Source organism: Pygocentrus nattereri, chromosome 20 (assembly GCF_015220715.1).
Source record: "Pygocentrus nattereri isolate fPygNat1 chromosome 20, fPygNat1.pri, whole genome shotgun sequence".
In the NCBI taxonomy this organism is placed as follows: Eukaryota; Metazoa; Chordata; class Actinopteri; order Characiformes; family Serrasalmidae; genus Pygocentrus; species Pygocentrus nattereri.
In genome coordinates, this window is record NC_051230.1 from 5,005,437 (window position 1) to 5,030,058 (window position 24,622).

A 24,622-nucleotide genomic window follows, 5' to 3' on the forward strand; every position below is an offset into this window, starting at 1 on the left:
AACAGAATAGAATAGAACAGAATAGAACAGAATGGAATAGAACAGAACAGAATAGAATAGAACAGAATAGAATGGAATTGAACAGAACAGAATAGAATGGAATATAACAGAATAGAATAGAACAGAATAGAATGGAATAGAACAGAACAGAATGGAACAGAACAGAATGGAATAGAACAGAATAGAATAGAACAGAATAGAACAGAATAGAATGGAATATAACAGAACGGAATAGAACAGTATAGAATGGAATAGAACAGAACAGAATAGAACAGAACAGAATGGAATAGAACAGAATGGAATAGAACAGAATAGAATGGAATTGAACAGAACAGAATAGAACAGAATAGAATGGAATAGAACAGAACAGAATAGAACAGAATAGAATAGAACAGAATAGAATGGAATTGAACAGAACAGAATGGAACAGAACAGAATAGAATAGAACAGAATAGAATGGAATAGAACAGAACAGAATAGAACAGAATGGAATAGAACAGAATGGAATAGAACAGAATAGAATAGAACAGAATAGAATGGAATTGAACAGAACAGAATAGAACGGAATAGAACAGTATAGAATGGAATAGAACAGAATAGAATAGAAGGCGAATAATCATTTCCCCAGACATTTTTTTAATTCATGATTTTTATTTTTTCTTTTTTTTTTACTTTTGCAGAACATAAAACAGAATTGTGGGTTTTACCACATACACTATGTATTCACATAATACACCAAACAGCTACAAGGAGAGAGACCAAACAAAAGAAAACACTTTTTACATACTGCATACTTGACATGAAAAAATAGAACCAAGAGCAATCTTTAACTCATATAGGAATGTAGCTGCCAGTTATTCATTTTTTTGTTTGTTTTTGTCGTTTGTTTACTTTTTTGTCTTTTTTTTTTATATATATATTATGTAAAACTGGGCATGATCAATGTTTTATACTGAGTGCTGACAGAGTGGGGGGGGGCAACAAAGAGTGTTCGAGTTACAAGTGTGTAAGTGTGGGTGCTTGTGTTTGTGTGGTGTGTACGAGTGAGTAAGGAATGCATGGGTGTATTTAAGAGAGGTCGAGTCGTTCCAAGAGAACAACAGAAGAGAAATATATAGAAAACATTTCAAATGGGTGAAAGCGCATTTCTGGCCTCGCGCGCCAGAACATCTATTAAGTTAACAGTCTATTCATCTCCATAGCATACAAGTTTCATTTGTCTACCTGTATAATATCATTGATTCTAGATATCTGCTTCAAGTACCATTTTCAGTTATTCGGGGTGAGGGTTAAAAAAAGAGAACTGCCAAGAAATTTGAGTGCTTTGCTTGAAATTATGATAATCATAAATGTCTTTCGACTAAGTGAGGAGAAAGAAAACAGAATCATCAGCACCATAGACGTTTCCTATACGCTTAAAACTGAGACAACGGTTCATATATCATATTAAAGTTTCCAAAAAACGCGTTGCTTCTACAGTGACCTCTACGGGTAGCACCATGGTTAAAAGTTTCACTGCCGTCAAATATAAGCGCGGCTTTAAGAAAACATGATCCTGAAATGCAGCCGTCTAAGACCATACAATGAAAAAACTGCTCTACGCCGACAACCGTTGCTTCGGCAAGGTCTTCGAAAGTGGCACAGGTGTGTGAACGAACCCCAAGTCGCATTCAAAGTCTGCCACAGCGCAAACACGTATGCACATCCCGCAACGGGCAATAGAATAGAACAATGTTTTAAGTAAATAAAAGAAAAAACATCCAATTGTAGAATCATCTCAGTGGCTAGCTCAAACCTTGTATCATTCAATAGGTGTCAGATTATATCATCACGTTCAATCCTTACATTTTCCTTCCCATCTCCGATCACATGTTCACGCATGCTGTCGCGTTTTGTTCTCAGTTCTGTTTCGTTTGTCGGGAGAGGAAGCCTGTATCGGTGGTTGTTCAGAGGTATTGGTCTAAGTACAGTACTTATTAAAAAGAAGAACAGCAGTATATTGAGCACAGAGAACAAACACCGGGGGCCCACAAGTCTCAATGAGCCGAAGTAACCCATCCGGGATCAGCCTTATCCCGTCCGTCTCACCGGATTCATCGGGACGTGAGAAGTAACTGACCTTTGCCGCTTTTACTCCGACCCATTCGGAACGTAGGAACCCGAGTGTTGCGTTAATGTTGAGGGCTTGACATACTGACAACCGTAGACTAAAAAGCAAAGGAATCATTCATGATTTATTCCTCACCAGTTAAATAATCTTACCTAAATATTTAACTATTTACATTTCTATCTCTCCCAATAAAATTCCATTAAAAAAAAGCCAAAACAAAAACCAACAAAACGAAACAAAAAAAAAAAGAAAGACTAGGATTCAAGTTGTCAATATTCCGTTCTTATCATTTTTTTTTCCTCATTAAAATCAAGATTAAAAGTGCTTTTATAAAATCTTTTTTCTATATTTACAATTTGTCTAAAATGAAATAATAAAACAAAACAAACAAAAAAATGACAGCAAGCACAATAACAATAATCTTCATCATCGTCGTCGTCATCATCAACATCATGTAATAAATAATAATAAAAAGAAAAGTAGAGAAGTATGTGAATGTAGGCCCGAAGGCCTACAGTCTGTAGCGCCCGTGTATTAGTAGCATGTTGTGACTGGGATCAGCGTCTCAACATGAGGTAAAGAACTAGAGGACGGCTCCATAAGCACCAGACTCTCATCTGTGAGCACCAAGCAAGTCTACTGCCCTGTGTAAACCCACGGCAGCCCTTTGGCTCTCCCCAACAACCACGCACACGCATACAGTCACGCAACAACGCAATCACACGCAACATGCACCAGGCGCTTCGGCCAGCCACACAGCCAAAGCACTAAACGGCCGAAATGAATGAGAAGCACCTCAGACTTAGGGGGGAGATCAGCTCTCAGGGCAAGAGGAGACAAAGAGGAGCTATGGAGTCATTTCAGAGGCATGGAAAGACTTTTAGTAGCACCAACCTCCTTCATTGTCCTCTCTTTCTCTCTCTCTCTGCTCAGGCTGGTAACTGAGGCTTCAGCCTGACCGAACAATTCTACCTCCCTTTTTCGACCGGAGCTCTTGATTTCTCCCCTTTGTCTGGCTCACTTTTGGAGAATTCCCGAACTCCAGCCGTGTTTGGGTCAGAACTGCCAGGTCTTGCTGGAGGGCACAGGCTCGGACCCACTGTGGGTCATCTTTAGGGCATTGTAGAGGTGGACCAAACTGCAATAGCACCTCAGAGAACTCTGTCTTACCACTGTCTCACGGGTAGAAATCGATACTGCACCATGAAAATATAAGTCAGCACTGAGTGGTTGATGACACTGATGCCCCAGGAGAGTGGATCTAATCTGGGGCAGCTTGTTGCTTAACCAGACATATATCTGCTGTTTAAAGAGCACCTCGGTTCACCGTCTGCCATCATTATGGTGAGGGCAAAAATCGGAGACAGCTAAGACAGAAAAAAAGCACCATTGGAAGGACCAGGAAAGACCTCCAGTATATGTAAGTGTGGCACAAAACAGAAAGGCCCCTGTTGATGCCAGGACTTTCCTCGCTTATTTTGGTCGCATACTCTGTGATTACAGCATGGAGCTAGCCCTCTTATGAACACTGTCCTTCCTCCAGAGTGTCTTGTGTAGGTTACAGACACAGGCATGGTTCGCAGTGACGTGAAGGTGCTGTATATTATGGAGAGGTTAATTGGGGAAAAGGCAAAGAGAAAGAAAAAAACAACAACACTCAACAAAAGCCAAAAATTATGATTAGCTTGTTCTCACATTCATGTTGAACAAGCAAGACTGACGGAGACAAGGAAGTCCCTCGCCATCAAGAGAAAAAAAGAAAAGATAAAAAGCCCTCAAAACAATCATAATATTAATAACAACATTGATGAAAACAATACGATTAAAATAAAAAATAGTCATCTTCATAATATAATAACAATACCTGTAATATCAACGTCAACAGTAACAATAGCAATCATAATAATATTGATAATAATAGCAATAATAATTAGAATCATTAAATTCACTTAGGGAGGGTAAACTATGGAATCCCTCCCACGTTGGAGAGAACAAGAGCACCATAGGCAGCGTGTCCGTTTGGGGGACTCCCAAACTGCCACCAAAACTTGAGGTAAAAAAAAGAAAATGAAAAAAAGAGAAAAGTGCCCCTCTATCCTTCCCCTCCCCTGATGGTCTGGGAGGGAATGCAAAGCTTGGAGAGGTTCAGGGGTTAAGGAATGGTTGAGATTCCTTTAGCATTTTCGCACCCTGCATTTCCACTCCTGGCCACAGAGGGGCACCAGTCTGCAAGAGCTTACATAAAGCGACTGTAGGGCCCTGTGAGCTGGGTGAAGGCGTAGGGTGACACAGTGACCATGGTGGTGGTTTGATGTGTGGGGGCCAACCGTGTCACCACCCCTTCCCGTTTGTCCTTGGTGGGCCCCGAGGAAGGACTTGAGGCTCCGTCGGCCCATTTGCGCTTCTTGCTGTAGGCCTTGATGTCTTCCTGTGAGAGGCCCAGAAGAGCTGCTTCCTGCTGCCTCTGCCTTGCCCGCTCAGCCAGCAGCTTCATCTTGGCCTCCCACAGCGCAAGGCCATGGCAGGGCTGGTTCAGATTCTTGTGCTGGTAAAACACCAGGGAGATGCGAGTTGGGTGACTGCGATCTGGCTTCTTCAAGGGCGTGGTGGCGTGTAGCTCCCGGCGGGCGCACTCAATGAGAATGGAGCCATGGCCTGGAGCCACTGCTACTCCTCCAATGTTGGGGTCAAGGAAGTTGTGCTCACTGTCTGACCACACCTCCTCCTCTTCAGGCTCTCGTTCACTCTGGCTTTCTGCCTCCATCTCCCAGCAAGCTTGCCCGTCTGCCTTCTGCAAAGCATCTGGAAACAGACGGCCCTCTGGAGCTGGAGATGGAGTGTTTCCTGCTGCGGAAGCACCGCCAGACTTCCAGGCCTTCTCTTGCAGCCCCAAAGGTGTTGAGCCTCGACTCTCTACCACCTGGGACAGCATCCTGTCTGGGAATGCCCCAACTGGGGTACCCTGTCTGAGCCCCCCAGGATTAAAGCCTGCAGACCCTATTGGACCCCAAGCTTTGGGTTGTGGACTGGGGACAGGGCTATCCCAGTGGAGTGGGGTACCTGGGTGAGGGGAAGGAGCTGGAGATGGGCCTGCTTTCAAGGCTGGTGAGGGAGAAGGAGAAGGGGAGGCCATTGGTGTACCAGGGAAGGAACTCCACTGATGCTGTGGATGGGCATATTGGGGATGCTGAGGCTGGGTATGGTGCTGCTGGTGGAGCTGTTGCTTGTCTGGAGTGAAAGCTGAATGGGCTAGACCAGGTCTGAGATTTCCATCCCAGCCTTTGGATGCCAAGCTGCCATTGGCCTTGTGACCAGGCCAGGCATCAGGTTGAGGGGTGGCACTAGGGGTAGTGGGGCAACTGCGGACTTGCCCATCCGTCCTGCTTTCATATAGTGGCACCTCCATAGGCTCCTGCTTGATGACTGGTGTGACACGGTGTTGATCTGGGGTTGCAGATGGGGTATGATTAGGTGGAGCTGGAGACTGGGATACCTCAGACTGGTGCAGATACACAGGGTTGCCCAAGTTGGTCACTTGCTGATGCTGTTGATCAGAGCGGTTGGGGTATGCTTGTGCCAGCCTGGCCTGAAGACCCTGGATATCAGGTTTCTGCTCTGCTGCAGCAGCTTTGGGCCAGGTCCCATTACGTCCCTCACAGCTTAAGACCTCAGGGGGCAAAAGTGCGTTGGGGGGATAGTTGTAGTAATTGTAGGGCATACCTTGGAGGTTAGGATGGAAGCCATTAACAGGGCTAGGTGCAGACGGCTGGCCATTGGAAGGCAGGCCACCTCTTGCATAGGGACCAGGATAGGAATAGGCACCATTGATCCTGTAGGGATTAGGACACATCTTGCCATTCCCAAGGGCTGGGTAGCCATCAAAGTCTCCATTCATGGCCTGAAAGCGGTCAACCAGCTCTTTTTTGATGGTGGGCTTCACCTCTTGTTTTGGAACTGCTGAAAGTAGATGCAAAATGATATGAGTACATAAATATTATAGAAGGAGGCTGAAGATATGGCACTAGTTACCTGTACTATCAAAAAAGGAAACAAATATTTAAATACAGTACTCCAACAACAGAGGCCCTCAAATAACCACTAACATTCAGTGTTTTTGTTCACCCTGGTACCAACTGTCTCACAGAACCGATTAAATTTAATTAAAACTAACAAGCTGTTCATGGAAATGTGGTTCCTTCTGGATTAAGGTGCTCCTCAGCATAGCCCAGGTGACCAATTGGATGGAAAATTTAATGTAATGACCTTAATGTAATAGCACTCTTCAATATATTACTGATCTCTAAATGTGCTCAGTTAACACTTCTAAATAAAGCCCATATTACTCTGTGCTTGCTTATGTAAAGGATTCTCACCTTTATTGCCTTGCTGCAGGTGCGGTGAAACTGCAAGCCGGACCTCCTTCTTGATCATCTTCTCTGGTGTCTCTGCTAGCTGCTGTTTCTTGTTCTTCTTCTCCGATGCAGCTTTCTTGGCTTCTAAACGGCGCTGCCGGCAGGACTTGGCAGGTTCCGGCAGTTTCCGGACCTCTCGGCGGAAACTGCTAAGCACATGGATGGCACCTGTCTGGATTTTGAGGCGCTGGTTCTCCTCACTGCCAAACTCATCCGTTGGGGAGATCTTATAAAGCGGAAGCACGTGAAGCTGTTCATCATCCGGGACCACCCCCACCTGCCGATTGTCCTCTTTTGTGAGAGTGCAGACCTGAAAACAAGAATACTGGATTTAATACAGAGCTGGAAACCAGTTTTACTGTAGAACGGAGATGGATATTTGGATATCAGCGATAGCTGCATATTGTCGCTATTGTCGGAAGAAAACCTTGCATCTCCAAAATGGTAACTTTACAGGAGAAGGAAAAAAGGTACTTTATTTTTAATGTAGGTCAATAGAACCAGAATTTTGCAGCATTTCCTTTCAACATGAAATTTACATGAAACATAAAGAGTAACAGGCACTTTTAAATGATGTTTAAATTGAGATATAAGGTTTTGCTCTGACAATATCAGCGATATGTTTGGTTGTATGTCTGGCTACCTTTGCTGATTTAGTAGGAATTCCCACCTAACCTTTCTCTTTTTATCCTAACAATTATACACCCAACAAATTAGGCAAAGGGACTGACTAAGATCTCTCAACAAGGAAGGTTCCTTAAAATGCTGCCTGCAACCACATATACAGGTTCAGAAACACAGAACTGTATATGACCCCATAAATAATTGGTATATCACTGCCTTACACATACAAATCCCAACAAACACATTAACATATGCGCGCACACACACACACACACACGCGCACACACACACACACACACACAGACATACCACAGTGCAGCCGTTGTGGAGGTTATGCTGGTCTTTGTGAGCATGGGCACAAAAGTCCATGCATGCAGTGATGCCTGAAAAGGGCCGCCCTTCTCTCAGACCCAGCCGGCAGTCTGTTGCCACCTTTTCATTCGCACACTGTGGAAAAAAAAACAGGGAATGCACAATTACCTAGCCAGATCCGCACAAACTACTTCTTTACTCCTCATATTCCATGCAAAAAACTTTGTTTTTATCATGTCCGTCAGACTAGACGACATCCTCTCATATTAGAAGTTGCTCGGATTAGAAATGCCTTGAAATGAAACCTGACATCTAATTTTTGGAGAGCATTCATCAATAAATTAGACAGCTGTGGTCTATTCTGCCTTTGAGCCCCTAGTCTCTATGCTCATTTTCTCTTTCAACTAACAGGGTGGCCTGTCTAACCACCCGCAAAATAGCCTTGAGGATACAAAACTGTTGGCTGTTGTGGTTCATCCAGCTTCCCTCTGTAGTGTCATTTTAACAGCCGTGCATAATTTCTGGATCACAGACGGCTCATACTATGTTCCTATACACAACAATTGTGCCAGTTCAAGAGGTTTCCTGGGTGCTGGGCAAAGGAAACAAACAGGTTTATGCATGAACTGCACATTTTCTTGGTTAAAGCACGGTCTGAAGATCTATACCATTTTCTCTTTCCCCCAAATAGATAAAAATGAAAAGAACTACAGACAAAACTCAGGCTTGGCAGCTGCTACGACTGTTTTAGCTATGCAACTTTCGTTTTTACTTTTGTCCTAATAAATGTATGTTATACACCGTCACATTAAACATGCACAAGCCTATTTCAGATAACCTAACAACTCTACATAGCTTGAAGCAAGTAAGTGCTGCTAGTTGACGGCTATAAGCTCACATTATTTGGACATTATTAGTGGTGGACAGTAACTGAGTAACTGAGTAAATGTAATTGGTTTCTGTACTTAAGTACTTTTTGGTGTATCTGTACTGAAGTTTCTCCACTTTTTCCTTTCACTCCACTACATTTCAGAGTCTAATATCCGACTTTTTCCTCCTACATTTTGAGAAATCTGTCGTTCCTTTTGGTTTCTGTGTGTATAAAAACGTAACATGTCAAAACGAAAGAAGCGCAAAGCCAGAGCACCAATCAGGGCCCAGCGGTCACTTTGTTTAGAGCTGGTTTTGACCTGTTGGTCATACCGACCCAGTGCAGCACGCGGTTCAACGTCAGCGCAGCAGCGTAAAACTTTGGGAGAGTCTGTTCAACATAAATGATGAACTAACCTAACTTTGTGTAAATAGAGCACAATATAGAAATATGTCCACATATGCAGTCGAGACTGACGCGGCTTTTTTCTGAATTTCTACAAACACCATTTCATTTTATAGTAAATGAGTTTGGGCTGGTTTATGTTTATGAACAGACGCCTACAGATCAACATAGTAAAGGAGCTCATCTGTGATCCTGAGTTTAAAGCCAGTTTTTATTCAACTTAAACTTGGAACTAAGTTGTAAATAAATCTGAAACTGAAACTTTGCTTGTGTGTAAAAAGTGATTTCAGAGCCACTCGGTTCTCCCTGATGGAAACTGTTTACCTTCAGTGTTTTGTGCTTCTGATCATTTTAATAGACGTCAGCGTCACTAATTAATGACGTTCTATTAAAAGACTGGTTTACCAAGAGAGACGCTGGAGGACTTTCACCTGAAATGAGTTCATGAAGCCAGTCTGGTTATAAAAATGATAACAGGACATCAGAGCCAGAATTACTCTTTTAGTACTTTTACTTTATACTTAAGTACATTTGAAGGTAAATACTTTAGTACTTTTACTCAAGTGGAGGTCTAAAGGGAGGAACTTCTACTTTTACTGGAGGAATATTTTACCTTGGGTGTCTCTACTTTAACTCTAGTACATGATTTGTGTTCTTCGGCCACCACTGCTTGCGAGCTACACTTGGGGTTTGGGGAAAGAAAATTTCCAAGCTCAACTCTGGGGAAAAAATGGATTTCCAGGAAAGCTGCACCTTTGTGCTTCCACAGTTTCTAAGTCAAAGCCTGTGGCTGGTCTCACCTGGTTGCTGTATGCCTTAGGGGCTAGCCTTTTATACAAAGGTGCCACCCTCGTGGCCAGGTCCTGGAAGTTATCCCTGAGAAGCTCCTCCTGCAGGAGAAAAATTCCATTAACATTTATTCCCATGCTTGTACATGTACAAAAAAAAGCCTCAGGCACCCAAGACACATTTTCAAAATTTATTTGTGTACTTTGTGTTTATTTGCTGAGAAAAGTGTTAATATTTGAATTTTAAAAATTATATATTATTAATTAATAATTATTATATATAAAGTGACACTTTTTAATCCCACAAACGGGCAAATTTCACCTCCGCATTTAACCCATCTGTGAAGAGAAATGCCACATACACACTAGTGCGCCCGGGGAGCAGTTGGGGGTTTGGTGTCTTGCTCAAGAACACCTCAGTCATGGACTGTTGACGCTGGGGATCAAACCTCTGGTCACAGGGCCAGTTCCCTAACCTCCAGCCCACGACTGCCCCAGTTGTGGACACACATACAGGGCTTATATTGATTTTCTGGATGTTTGTGTGTTTGTTTACCCATCTCCAAGCCTCTCCTCGAGGAAGCCCAGTATTATATGTAGTTAAAAAGCAGCTCCTGGTTTGACCAATCAGTGCTCAGTAAATTGAGCTCATGATGTAATTGATGATATTAACGAGTCTCTGTGAAGGTGTCCAGGAAAAACATGGACCCGAGAAATTCTTGTTACTGTTTATTGTTTTTATGTTTATCTGAATTATGAATACGACTTTATTCTAATGTTTATTGTGATAAACTCACTGCTGAGCTCAATTGTTTAAAAATTTGCTTAGATGCCTGAAACTTTCCCACAGTACCGTAGTCACAGATAAGCTACATATAGCTGGTGATGAGCAACTGAAAAATCTTAAACCAGACAGATATTCATAAGGCATAACACATTTAATAAAACACTTAATTCAATATGTTCTGTTACTGAGCCAACAGTGACTCACATTTACGATTAGCATTCATGACTAAAGAGGGCCTTAATAACGGAGTGTGTTCCAATTCATTGCACCGACTCCTTCTAATTGTGCTGATAAGCTGCACACAACTACGCACCGTTTAAACATACAGTATGATTACATTTCTAATCTGTACTGTAATGTAATTCTTGCTCAAGTCACTGACCTCTTTGGGGTGTTCTCCCTGTAGTCGGAACTTGCGGGGTGTCTTGCTGCGGGCGTACTTGCACCCGTTGAAGTACATGCTCCAGGAACACCCGAAAGAGAAGGAAGCACCACAGGTCTCGGTGTCTTTCCCCTGGCATGCGCACGTACGGCTGCAGAGAAGAACCAGCATTTCAGTACACGGTCACTAAACACCACTTTACTGATTTAAGACACTCCATTCAACTCAACAGGTCACTGTCAAAACCTTCATGAACTGATTTAGGGGTGCTGGGGTCAAGTATCCCTCAGGTGACCCCATGGTGATGCAGGGAACACAGTATGATAGGGATCATAATATCAGCTTAAATCAGCTTAAAGCCCAATACGAATATTAACAAGTTAATGCATATGAATAAAAATAACTGTGCACTCCAGCAACTATGGATTCATTCTCTTTTATTTAAAACTAATTGGAAAGCAAATCGAAATAGTGCACTGTTGTTCCGACATTCATACATGGCTATGCAAAAGTCTGAATATCCCCAATTAAATGACGTGTCAATTTTCCAGAGTAAAGCACATCATCCACACAGAAATGAAGGTTCTGTGCAGGTATTTCTTCTTCATCAAGGTACAAACAGTGTAAATGTTCCCTCAAAGGTACAGCAGTGGTTTTAAGGTCCAGTTGTGCACCTTAAATACGTTTTGTCCAGGTGCAAAGTTGGTATTTGTAACTTTTCATAACCGGGTGTTTTAAAACAGAACAGCAGAATAAAAGCCTGGAGGGGAGGCGGGGTGTGTGGAGTCAGATCATTTCAGTGGATGATGGTTCAGTTATGTTCCCTGACTGAAGGTCCTGAGATTGACCCTTGATGGTTCCACCTCAATGACAAGAGGAATACTGCCCCAGTGAGTTCTGTACCCTTTTTATCTGAGAGTATACAGAGGACACACTTATAGCTGCACTCAGTTACAGACTGTAGTCCATCTGTTTCTCTGATACTCTGTTACCCTGTTCTTCAGTGGTCAGGACCCCCATGGACCCTCACAGAGCAGGTACTGTTTGGGGGTGGATCATTCTCAGCACTGCAGTGGTGATGGTGTGTTGTGCTGGTCTGAGTAGATCAGACACAGCAGTGCTGCTGGAGTTTTTAAACACCTCAGTGTCACTGCTGGACTGAGAACAGTCCACCAACCAAAAATATCCAGCCAACAGCGTCCTGTGACCACTGATGAAGGACTAGAGGACGACCAACACAAACTGTGCAGCAGCAGATGAGCTGTCGTCTCTGACTTTACATCTACAAGGTGGACCGACAAGGTAGGAGTGTCTAATAGTGGACAGTGAGTGGACACAGTGTTGTAGAAACAAGGAGGTGGTCATAATGTTACGCCTGATCTGTGTATTTTCACTTTAAATCAACCAAGTACATCATTTGACCAGGGGTGTACAAACTTTTAGAACCTGTAATCACCGTAACCTGCATTTTGCTATGATGCCTAAAGTGTCAACAGTAATTTGCATTTGCAAAGCCCTTCTATTGTTTTCTAGATGAAATTCATGGTTATTTCCCTGGCGTTCCATGATATCGAGCCTGATCGTAGGTTGCTGTGGCTTAGCGAGTGTAAAATTAGACCCTCCTTACTTCACTGTATCAATACCAGTGCCAGAAACCTCAATGCCAAATGGTGAGACCACATATTTTGATTATTGCCTGTATACAGCTTTTCGTGCACCACTGGTTACTATAATCCCAACACTAAACTCTGCACTGCTGTAAACCCTGAGTTTGTTACTCTTGAAGAATCAGTGGGCTGGAATGAGCAGTGCATACCACAAAAATATGATTTAATTCACATAATTTTGCTTGGTTTGTTTTGGCTCTGCAAAACGTGCATTACTGTCAGAGCAGATGTTGTCTGGCAGGCTAAATGAAAACCATTTGCTGGACAAAACTGCCTAGTGGGCCACAGTTTTGGAAGCACTGCTTTCAACTACAGTAATGAAATGATCCAGTTTATCACTCCAGCTCACATAAAAAAAGATCTGGGGAGTTGCTGTGGCTGGAACCCTGTAGGGCAAAGGGGTGTCCAAGTCAATCCACAGCAGAGTTTAATGATTACCTGCTGTAAGACGTCTGATTCTAGTCAACAGCTAAGGTTCAAGTCTTTCATTAGCCAAAGCAGGTGTGTCCGAGCTTGGAAAACAGTTTTTTGCCTCGGAGTTAAGGATTTACCTTTGTACTCCTGGAAATGACTCACTTGCACACACACAGTCGTTTGTAAGTGTGGGCGCCCGGTTACGTCGCGTTCCTACTAATTTTAAGTGAAAAGAAGTTAATATCTTCTACACTTGTTCCCATTTTAATACACAGTTGCTGTTTATTTGATGGATTTGACAGGTCTTTTTATCAATTTTTATCACTGATTTTATCAATAAAATCAGTCAAATATGAAATAGGGCCACTGCAAAAGTTATGGTATATTTTATGTTTAATTTTTTCAGCAAATAAATAGAAACTGCGCACTAAAATTAGAGGAAAACGGCACATTTAAGTGTGTTCTCTGCAGACACTCTACTCATTAAAAATATAAGTTAAGAAAGTGCGCGGTATATTTGTTTACCTTCAGTATTCAGGCAAAACTTTCAAGCCTGGTACACCAAGCCGGGTCTGTCTGCAGCACAGAAGGTTTAACTAGTAGTTTGAACTAAAATACATTTTAAAAATTGCATTTTAAAGATTTTAGATGGTTTTCTGTTTAATTTCCATAGATTTTTATGTTTTATTTCTGTGTATTTTTCTACTGTTATCCTTTTGTATTGTTTTTATATGTGATTTAGTGATCATTCTACTTTATTAGGCTATTTTTTACTTGCAGGATTTCTTGATATCGCTGCTGCCGGAACAAAACCTCGCATCTCCACTTTTGCCGTTTTCCAGTTTTTGACATAATTCGGAAATGCCTGTTGTCTTTTACATTGCATGTAAATTTCATGATGAATGGAACAGAAGAAACGGCCCAAAATGACTTGGAAAATCGTCTGGTTCCATTGACTTACATAGAAAATAAAGTTTTTTTTCCTTCTCCTGTAAAGTGACCATTTTGGAGATACAAGGTTTTGTTCTGACAACAGCGATATACATGCTTCTGCCTGCGCCTGCCTGCAGAGTGCAGACCTCCAACCCAAAGCCCTGGAATGGTGCCATATCACAGCATTATTATATCAAAACTCTTTATTGGGACTTAATTTTCTTACACCTCCTGGAAACACTAGCTGCTGTTTATGTTGTGTGAAAACTGAATGATCAATAAACGAACAGAAACGGCCCTAAATAATCCCTTCTCCTGAATCCTGAGGACAGTGAGGATAAATAAACCCTACTAATAAACTTCACTGTAGAAACAGCTGGATTTTACAGCTGACTTTTGTTTTTTTTCTCCTAACTCACTCGTCATTGAGGCCACAGCGGCGGCTGGTGGGGTTGCCGTATTTGGTGAGCGTTTCGGAGACTTCTTTATAGAGTTTGTCCCCCACAGCCTTCGGAACGCCCTCCCAGGCCAGGATGAGGATGATGATGACTGCATTGGCACAGTGGTGACCCGCCCGGTGCCTCACCAAACACAACAACTTCTCTTTCTCGCTGCTGCGCCGAATCACCTGCAGAGGGCAGAAGAGAGATAGTGATATATAAACATATATATATATATATATATAGAGAGAGAGAGAGCATGTAAGGAAAAAAAGACAGAGATTGCAAGAGGGACAGTAAAATAGAGAGAAAGGAGAGAGAAAAAGCAGAGAAAGTGGAAAAACAATGGGGGGGTAGATATAGAGTTACATAGAGAGTGACCAATAAAACCAATTAGACGCAGACATTACAGTTCATAAGGAAAACTATACCGCATGACCACATCCATCCGACTGCTACAGTTTAAGTGACTCATTTAAATACAACACAATGCAAAATCTTCTTTTTTCTTCTCATTCACTGCAAATACTATTACAGTCCTTATCGGTCTGACCTTTCCTTTACGCATTCAGATCATCATTGTATCAAAATTGTACACAAAAAGGGGAAAAACCTGAAAACGGCAGTTTGATTATACACCATTTCACAACAAACACAGCAGGAAGAAGAACGAACGGTCCTCCAGACGCCTTAAGTGTCCCGGGAAAATGTCGCTATCGGCACTATAAGGATTATCTGCCATCAGCACATACGCTTTCAACCATAAACCCATTAGCTGGGAGAGAGTGAGTGTACTAAGAGGCAGTGCAGCCCCCTGCTGCTTTATAGCCTTTGGCTAATGATAACAGGTTGCCTTTCAGTGAATGGGTCACTGCCATCTCCCTCGCAAACAAACAAACAGTATATGAACATTTTCCAAGCTCTTCCATATATAGCGTGTCCATTCACTCGAATTCCTATAAACCTACAGTTAAAACGACAGCCGTCTGATTTCTTGTATCAAACTCCTCTTAGAAGCAATGAGTGACCTCAGTCAACATCTCTAAGCGATCCCTTGCTAATAATTTAGCTGTGAAAGACGGTTAAACATTTACAGGCAGAGTGAGACCGTTGTTTGTTCTCTATTATACTGTTTCAGGACACGGGTAACCAGTTCGAGCACTCGGGTCAACAGACTTCACAGCGAGATTGCACCTAGAGGGCTCTAAATATCCAGGTCATTACTGGCAAGTGGCAACCAGATTACAAATAATACAGTCTGGATCGACTTCCAGACACTGGCGATCCATTGAGCAGCAGCACTGGTGTACATACTGTATTTACACTAAGACGAGGGTTTACTGGAAACACCTACCTTGTACTTAAGCTCATTGGCCATTTTATCATCTATTACATATGTGCATTTTGCAGGTTTACAGTTTCTGACCACAGCCCGCTTGTTGCAATTTATCTACCATGGCATCAGTGGAAAGGGACCACCAATGGACCACCGCTGACCATTTCTTGAGTGGTGGATCGTCCTCAGCAGGTAGTGGCACTTGAGGCGCTGCTGGAGTTTTTACCCACTTCTACACACATGCGAGTGCAAGTTGAGTCTCAAGTCTGCATCTGTAGTTTATAGTATGTTGTCATAAAATACCGTCTTAAGTTGTGTTCCCACCTTCCTTTCAACCGAACACTTACTGCATGTAGCACGTTGTTCAATGAACTGAAGGTGTTTCTACAACGAAAGCTCGCGATATCGGACCTCGCAGCACCTCGAGTTGTGCAAGAAGCTGTTACAACAGTACAAAGCTGACAGGCAGGTAAGTCACTCAAGTAAAGCTGGGACTGAAAAGCTTTTACTGAGTTATTGACAATTCATAAGCCCTGAGTCCAAGTCGAGTCATGAGTCATTTGTGAGCGAGTCGAGGCATGAGTCGGTCAACATCCACACCTCTGCTTCTATATACTGAGATTGGTATGGTATTGATGGTATGGATTTTATTTGTACCATGGTGAAAAAGCAGCATATCCCCACAATTTCGGGCATCTGATCTGGACGCCCCCCGAACGCCTCCCGGTGGGGGTGTACCAGGCACAGCCTACCGGGACAAGACCCCGGGGTCATCCTGGGACTTGCTGTAGGGATTATATCTCCAGGTTGGCCTGGGAGCAGCTTGGGGTCCCTGGGGAATGAGCCAGCGGAAGTTGCAGAGGACAGGGTCGTCTCGGATTCTCTGCTCTGTCAACTGCTACCGTGACCCTATCTGGACTATGCAGTTAATGATGATGATGATGATGATGATGATGATGATGAAGGCCATTTAATCGAATGTCAACCAGCTAGCATTAACTGCATGGGCAATACCTAATGAGAAAAGTGCACCGCTATAAGGTTTTCTATTAAAATCTAACTCCAGCTATTTAGGTTATGTTCCTGTATTTGATGTCCAGGTGTTTTGTGTGCATAAATTCAATTGAATGTTGATAAACAATTACTGTTTATATTTCATAACACACACCACCATATACACTCCTGTAACTTTCACCAGCTGAAAATAAAAACAAAAAAAAAACAAAAAACCAACAAAAAAAAAACCCTGTGGTAGGTGCAATTGCGGTACTGTGGTCATCATCACAGCCCTAGCTGAGAATATTCCACCAGCCAGAAAATCTGAATTTGACCACTGATGAAGGGCTAGAGAATGGCCAACTAAACCATTCATGGAAAATGATGGGCTGCAGCCTCTAAACTGTGTACACTTGACTTTTCGGTGATCGATTCCTCTTGTTGATATTGGTTGTGTTTACATGCAAAGATTTTTGCCAGTCCAATTAAATACATTCCGCTTATAGATTAAGACTGAGGTGTTTATGCTCACTCTACTCAACACTACCATCTGATGGAAAATCTTCGCTTACATGCTCACTACAAGTAATCTGATCAAAACTTTACTCACATGCGTACAGAATCACTGTCGACGTTACCTTTACAACAAGCATCATGTCCAGTCAGAGTGAGATGAGCAGCAGTGAGCGGTGATTGTGTTTTTAACTGCTTTAAACTGACATCAGACTCAGAAAAACGTCCTTCACATGTCCTTATTAAAGAAGGCCGAGAGGAAGACGTCGTGTTCATAAGCTGGATGTCCGTCCCAGAGCCGTCTTTTAAAGACCAGAGCATGAACTTTGTCTCCTCTGCAGACCAGACTTCTGCCCTGCTGTGTTGAATGGCGTAAACTCTCACTACGACGCGACACACATGCAGAACGGACTTAAACTTTCCGATAGGGAATGTAATCGGATACAGGCATGTACACGGATATTATTCTTCTATTTAATGGATTATTTACAGGAAAAAGTATTCTGAATGGCCTCGATCAGACTAGACTATTCCGACTTAGGTGTTTATATGGACGTATTCTATTCCGACTGAGCCATTAGTCATATTATTAACGGTTTATCAGGCTGCATGTAAACGTGGGTAATGATGCAAAGGTTGGTATGATCGCCACACTGTGTCCCAATAAGGGTATTTTGGTTAGTCTTGGTTGGATATGCGCCCTTTTGAGGGACATTTCATACTCACCCACTTCGCGATAGGACATCCTTGTGAACTCTTGCCTTCCCTGCCCGTGAACAGAACCTTCTCTATACGGATGGCATCCCCCTTCTCTCCAAACCTGCAGTGAAAAACGCACAGAATCAGGTTCAGTTCCATTTACAACTGGCCCAAAACTTTCACTTTAAGAGCCGTGCGATGGGGTCAGAGGGGCACCAATTCAAGCAATTCATCTCATCAAATTATCACAGTGTCACAGTCATCAGCACAAAATTAAAGCGAAGCAAGGCTGGCTCTCCTTCAAATGACTAAACTCTTGCCTAATTGAAGAGGTTAGAGTAGTTGAACCTCTTTTAGACTGAAATTGTGTGCAGTGTGAATTATGGACGCGCACACACACACACACACACACACATACACACACACACACACAGTAGTTGTTTTTCTGTACCTCTCCGGTCCTGAGCACTGTTCACGAGTTCTTGCCATTATTCACAGATGCATGAAACCACCACAACAGCACAACACAGCCCAGGAGTCTCTATACGTAAGCCTGAGGCTGGGACCATGAAAGCGTGCATCGACATACGAGTCCATGCAAATATATTGTTGCCGTTGTATAAAACATCATAGCTGACGATCCAATTACAGAGGATCCAGAGGGAGCTTGGCTCCCCTAAAGAGAGAACAAGAAAGCAATAAAAAGTAAAAAATCTCCCCTGACAACAATACAGCCAGAGGTGTGGGGGGGGGGGGGGGGGGGGGTCTCGCAGATGCATTATGCAGTAATGCAAGAATACATTTCTGTGCCTGAGAGAAACAAGATGAACTCAAACTCTAAAGAGTCCCTTTCTCCTGCGTCTTTCTGTCCAGGGTGAAAAGGTTTCGGTGTGAAAAAGTTTAGGCACCCCTGGCCAAATGATGTTTCTGTGATTTTTTTTTTTTAACTCCAACAAAAATAAAAAATAAAAATACTACTAATATTTTTTTTTTCCATTTATAGAGCACTTTTCATGCTGCTGGCAGCGCAAAGGGCTTTACAGGCAGGTAGTGCAGGAAATGAATTCATTCGTTCAGAACCACATAAGAAAACGACACGGATCAGATTGAATCAAACGCTGGGGGAAAGAGACGCGTTTTCAGATGCCTCTTAAAAGTGAGCTCTGAGCTTGACTGTCTAATAACAGGCGAACTGAGCTCCACAGTGTAGAAGCGGAGTAGCCGAACGAGCCTCTCCGCGTCGTCTGTGTTCTACTGAAGGTGTTCGCAGAAGGTCAGCATCAGCAGATCTGAGATCACAAACAGACAGACGCTCTGTGAGCTTTAAGGTCACTTAGAGCCTTAAAAAGTGAAGGAAGTGCGAATCCATAATAGAGAATAAATAAATCAGCAAAATATGGAGCGTTCTTGATGAAGTCCGAGCTGAACGTAAACGTGATTTGAAGCTCTTCTTCGAGGGTTCTTCTACGTAAAGGCAGGGAGGTGTTAGCTCTTCCCTTGCTTGTGGTTGTGCGAGTGTGACAGCTGCATTGTACCTGCTGAACTGTTATTGCTCAGTAGTCAGTTATATTATTAGATATCTTTGATGTCTTTAAACATAATTTTGGAACAACTGTGCGTATGGGTGGTGGGGGACTCTCTGCATGCACGTGTTTGCACTGTAAACACATGAAGGTTAGCGTGTGTGTTCTCTATTGTCATGCACAAGAGCTGTACTCCAGCTTAATGCACATAAAAAAAAGACTTATGTATCGCGGTTGTAAGGCAATCTCACACTGCAGCCTTCTCTATTGTACTGTTTTACTGTCTGATCTCAAAGGAGGATCTCTCTGAGAGCGAGCTGCTGTGGCACAGATCAGTATTTCAGCTTTAGTGCGTGCAGCAAGCTAAAAATAGATCTGCAAGCAGTCATGCATGTGATTATTAGAAATGCTCAAAAGCAGAGCTATAACTTCAAAGCACAAGTTTGGACCAGCCCCCATTCTTAACCCTAGATACACTTGCAATGCTAACGGCTCATTGGCATCAATATTTTATCTTCACTTGAGTTACTTTTCTGGAGGTGCAGGGTTTTGTTAAGACCGCGATGATATCCTCAGCATTAACACACAATGTGGAGTGTAACAATACAGTCTACAGTGTTTTTTAATATGAGCCTCTCTATTCAATACGCAAAGCCATTATAGAATACGTTCAAAGGACTGGAGCAAATAAAACACTCTACTTATTATGTATACATATGAAGTAATAAATAAAGCAAGCCCAAAATGAGGGCAGACCCTTGTCATTTGAAAACACTCCTTGCTTTTTATCTTAATATCATAGTAATGGGGATAGCACACTCCCTCAGAGCATATCGCAGCTGTCAGAACAAAACCTTGCATCTCAAAACGGTAACTTTACAGGAGAAGGGAAAAACCTTCTTTACTTTTAATGTAAGTCAATGGAACCAGACGTATTATCAAGTCATTTTGGGGCGTTTCTTTTGGTCCATTCATCATGAAATTCACAAATAATGTACAGGCCTACGTGCCTTTTCAGATGATATCAAAAACCTAAAAACGACAAAAAAATGGAGATCCGGCGTTTGGTCCTGCCAGCAGCTTGTGGCTAGCGTGTTAGTACAATATATTGTATTTTTTTAACGCTGAATGCTCTTATAAAGTGAAAATGGAAACATTAACATGAAACACATTCGATTTTCCGGCACTCCTTATTTTGCTCTATCCAATTAACACAGTACTGCATCGAAATGAATTAAGAAGTTTCAATTAGGGATGAAATACAAGCTTTAGTTCAGCTTTGTGACAGTAAGCACGTGTGCTATTCTAGAAGCCCCCCACCTTTCCTCGTCAAAATACCTCTGCTGTCAATGGTCAGATCACAGAGGCTGCAAATTGTGGAACTGAACACCCACCCCCCCCCATACTCACCACCCCACCCCCAAACCCCCCATTCATCCGCAATCACACACTTCAGCGGAGAAGCATCCCACTCCGCAGGGTGGCCCAGCCAGGGTCGGAGGTCATATTAGGATGAGGCTTAGATTCAGAAAGTTTTAGTTCCTATGTCATTCTCGAAAACACAAACAAAAGGGATGTGTCCCCCACCTCCGACCCCTCTGCCCTCTTGAGCTGGGATGACTCAGCTGTGTAGGGAGGCTTTAGAAATACGCCCACAATGTGGTCAATCACTCTCCCCCAATCAAGAAGAAAGAGCGGGAAAGCTGGAGGATGGAGGTGTATCTGACAAACCCGCTTAAAGCCTGGCATGCATCATAGAATAGAGGTGACGTGGACAAAATACTGGATTTGGTAGACCCTGCGTCCACAGTGGACCTTCCAGTATATTATAAACTCAGTGAGTGAATCAGTAGGAGTGACTTGGGAGTTTATTAACTTCTAAGTGGGAGTGATATGACAAAAAAAGTCACTTGAAGATCCTTTCATGGTACATGATATGCACCACAATCTATGTTGGAAAAGCCACAATGGACCAACAGTGGCACATTTAAAACTGTGGTCACCGAAAATGGGTAGAAGAGTAGTGGTAGATTTTTATTTACGTCCTATTTATGAAAAACAATTCTGCTCTATTTGTGTTTTGAAGCGCTAACGATCTCTAAAATATACTCTGAAAGCATACTATATGTAATTTATCACAATAATGACAAAATATCATATCGCCCAGCCCTGTTTACTTCTGTTGGATGGTTGGGTCTTTTGTTTTCTGACACTGATACTGACCACTGAGCATGGGCTGACACACATTTGATGTATTTGTCCTTAAAATTGGCTAAGCTTCATAATGAGCTAGTTGGTTGTATAGTGTAGTGGATAACACCTGGGCCTTCTATGCTGTAGACTGGGGTTCAACCCCCACCTGGATAAGTGCACTATACTATGCCAATAAGAGTCATTGGGCTAGACTCCTAACACTGCCTTCGCCTACCTGGATAAGACCGTCAGCCAAATGCCATGAATGTAAGCTGCTTTTATCCGATGCTGTTCACTTCAGGTGATCCTCTAAAGGAAGACCGTCATGCTGAAACTACTCAGACACTTTGTTGCAGCACAGCATGAAACACACAGCTAACAACACCACATCACACCGTGTGACTGAACGATATTTCGTGATGATCAGTTATGAAATTGAACCACGTTCATTTATTTTTCCCTCCCATATCACATCCGGCACATTCTGCTGATATCAGCCCGATCCTCTAACCAGAACACCCACAGAAACACTCATCCCCTGTCTTCCCTCCTTTCTCTCTCTCCAGTGTGGATCTGATGGAGATTATTCCCTCTTTACTCCAGATGTACTGAGTCAGGGATCAGAGAGAAGAAGCAGAAGGTAAACAATTAAAAAAAAAAGAGGGAGAGAGGAGGGAAGGTGGAGGAAAGAAGCAGAGTAAACAGCAGAGGAGAAGAGAGATGCTTATCCACAGCTGTGCAAGGGTCTCGTGCCAGGATCCTCTAGATACAGCTTCATTATAACCCTCACAGAACAAGCGCAGGGGCAAGAGGAGCTGTTAAAGCAAACTAGAGGAGAGATTCTGTGAGAAGTGCGGAGTGTAAACTTTCAATCCATAACACATGTGAGCGTATAATCTTGCTCCTTTACAAATTTGCAAGGTGTTTTTAAATTTTTTTAACATTAAAATAAGTGGGAAAAAAGTCAAGGGTGCGGACTCTCAAACCTGTCCTTACAAATATAAAGGTAAATGTGACTTATAATGTAATTATTACATAATAACCATGTTATTACTATGTAGTTACATTTAAAGAGTTAAGCAATGTAAGCTGAACATACAATAGCCACAATAAAAGCTTCAGCTATACTGAGAGAAATGTTCGTCCACAGAGTTTGCCCAGCTGTTATGTGTGCAATATCTGTGGTTGTTTATTTTCTCCGTAACTAATTATTGTTCAAAGCGAATGAGTCCGGAAGATGTTTATCGAGGCCTTAGCTCTAACTCTAAATGCAGTCCTTGTGTTGCACTTTTGTCCTACCATGTTATTTCTTTTTAGAAGTTTCTATTGCCTTCCGCATTCACTGTTAATGAGGCTGACTCAATCTCCTGGACTGGCAAGGTGTTAACAAAAGTAGTTTTCCCTAATGAAAGAGGATGGCAGTCTAAAGAGCCATCAACCAACAAGATCAATATAAGGCTTACCACTTTATTAGGATAGTCCACTACAGCCTCCTATAGATTCTCTACAGACGTTCAAACTGTTTAAAAACTATCTGTTGAAAATCAGTTGATTCTAAACAGTGGTGGGGTTACAGTCAGGATTTGGACCAGGGTTTTGGGTTGAGGTTTTGGGTTGAGGTTAAGGTTGGGATTAGAGCCAGGTTTTGAAAATTATGGTCAATTGAAGTATCTACAAAGCATCTAAAGTGGACTACCCAAATAAAGTGTTACCCATCACCCAATTCCTGGTTTGGCTTAATCAGTCCTTCCACACCAGCTCACAAGACGTTGACTACTTTTCTGAAAGTAAGACTTTGCAACCTTGTACTCTAAGTTTATTCGTTTTATTCTATTGATATGTGGCGATTTTACAAGCCAAACTAAACGTATTGCCAAGGTAAATGGAAGCATAGTGAAGGTTTTGTCAGGAAGACTCTAATGCTACATTATCCATTCACTCATTACTCCTGACCAATCACTGGCCTACACCTGTCCCTGACTTGTGGACCTATTCTGCTGTTTTCAGGTGCTGACGTTTCGACGTTCCCTTCCTTCTTCCCCACCACCACCAGTTTGGTCCCTGCCCAGATGTCTGAGGGGTGGTCTCCACGCCTGCCATCTTAATCCGGCAAGATCTTTTGGCAGACGCTCTTATCCAGAGCGACTTACAATTTTATATGCTACATAGGTAGTATTAGGAGTCTTCCCCGAGGACTCTTATTGGTCTAGTGTAGGATGCTTGCACAGGTGGAGGACTGAATCCTACTGTGCAGCATAGAAGGCAGAGGTGTTACCCACTACCCTACACCAACTACTCAAGATCTGTCAGGTCTTGATGCTCCAAGACCCGGACAGAAGACGGGGCCTATGCAAAAGGCTGGATTTTCATCTTGCAACTACTAAAATCCCAGCAAGGATTAAATTGTCTTCCTTCATTCCTGCCTCCAGAGTCTTCCTGGTAGAAATGGTTTTTGTGTTTAGGTGTCTAAGACTTTTCCACAGTACTGTACAATTCAAGGTGAATCAAGGTGGATTATTACCAAACGTGTTTGGGTTGAATTTCAGACTTTTGGCAATACTGAAACTGAACTGAATCAGAATTTAGTGACAGCAACTCTAATAGACTTCTCTGCATGTCTTTTCTGAGGATCTAATGTTTCGGTAAACCCTGAATAAATGAATCTAACCTCCAGCACAACAACAAACGGCTCTATGTACAGCTAAGCTCTTGAAACAAACTTCCTCAGTATCCAGTTGGATATTCAGGACATGACACATAATCCATAGTTATTGTGGTAGCTTGATCCACCAATATCACATTCACCCACAGCTGAAGGATATGCTCCATAAAAAGGCTCCCACAGAAAATAAGGAAGACAGAAGGGACACTGGAAAGGGCGAATGAATGTTAAAGGGACTAGGCTGGAGTTTCATACCTGCTTTCCATCAGCTCTCTTATTGAAGCCACGGTGGGGCCTGACCCCAAATGATTGTAGTACGGTCCTTCATCTTTCTCGAGGATTTGATCTAGGGAGGGAGAGATAGAAGCAGACAGAGAGGGATTAGTTGAAACATGACTTTCATGAAGACTTTTTGGGTCTTCTTTTACACTCCTTCCCCAAAAAAAAAAACCCATCATTTTCTTTACCTTAACACAGAGACGGTCAGTCTCCGGAACACTAAGGGGATATTTTGAGCATGAGAACGAACTAGACACACCCTGGTGCCAAAGCTGC

General features: G+C 42.6%; 1 protein-coding gene across 4 annotated transcripts in view; it reads right to left on the reverse strand.

The window, feature by feature from the left end:
* Positions 1-814: 814 nt before the first annotated feature.
* tet3 (tet methylcytosine dioxygenase 3) overlaps positions 815-24,622 on the reverse strand; it is an 84,888-nt gene continuing 61,080 nt past the window's right edge. For 3 of the 4 annotated variants that reach the window (XM_037531376.1, XM_037531378.1, XM_017725779.2), the window contains 8 exons: positions 24,323-24,413; positions 17,717-17,810; positions 14,125-14,333; positions 10,692-10,842; positions 9,535-9,624; positions 7,456-7,593; positions 6,484-6,832; positions 815-6,067 (listed from right to left, as the gene is read on the reverse strand). In XM_037531376.1, the coding sequence (XP_037387273.1) occupies positions 4,347-6,067; positions 6,484-6,832; positions 7,456-7,593; positions 9,535-9,624; positions 10,692-10,842; positions 14,125-14,333; positions 17,717-17,810; positions 24,323-24,413 (2,843 nt within the window). In that variant the 3' untranslated portion in view covers positions 815-4,346. The remainder of the gene's footprint in view (positions 6,068-6,483; positions 6,833-7,455; positions 7,594-9,534; positions 9,625-10,691; positions 10,843-14,124; positions 14,334-17,716; positions 17,811-24,322; positions 24,414-24,622) is intronic. The other variant, XM_037531377.1, reaches the window with a different exon arrangement.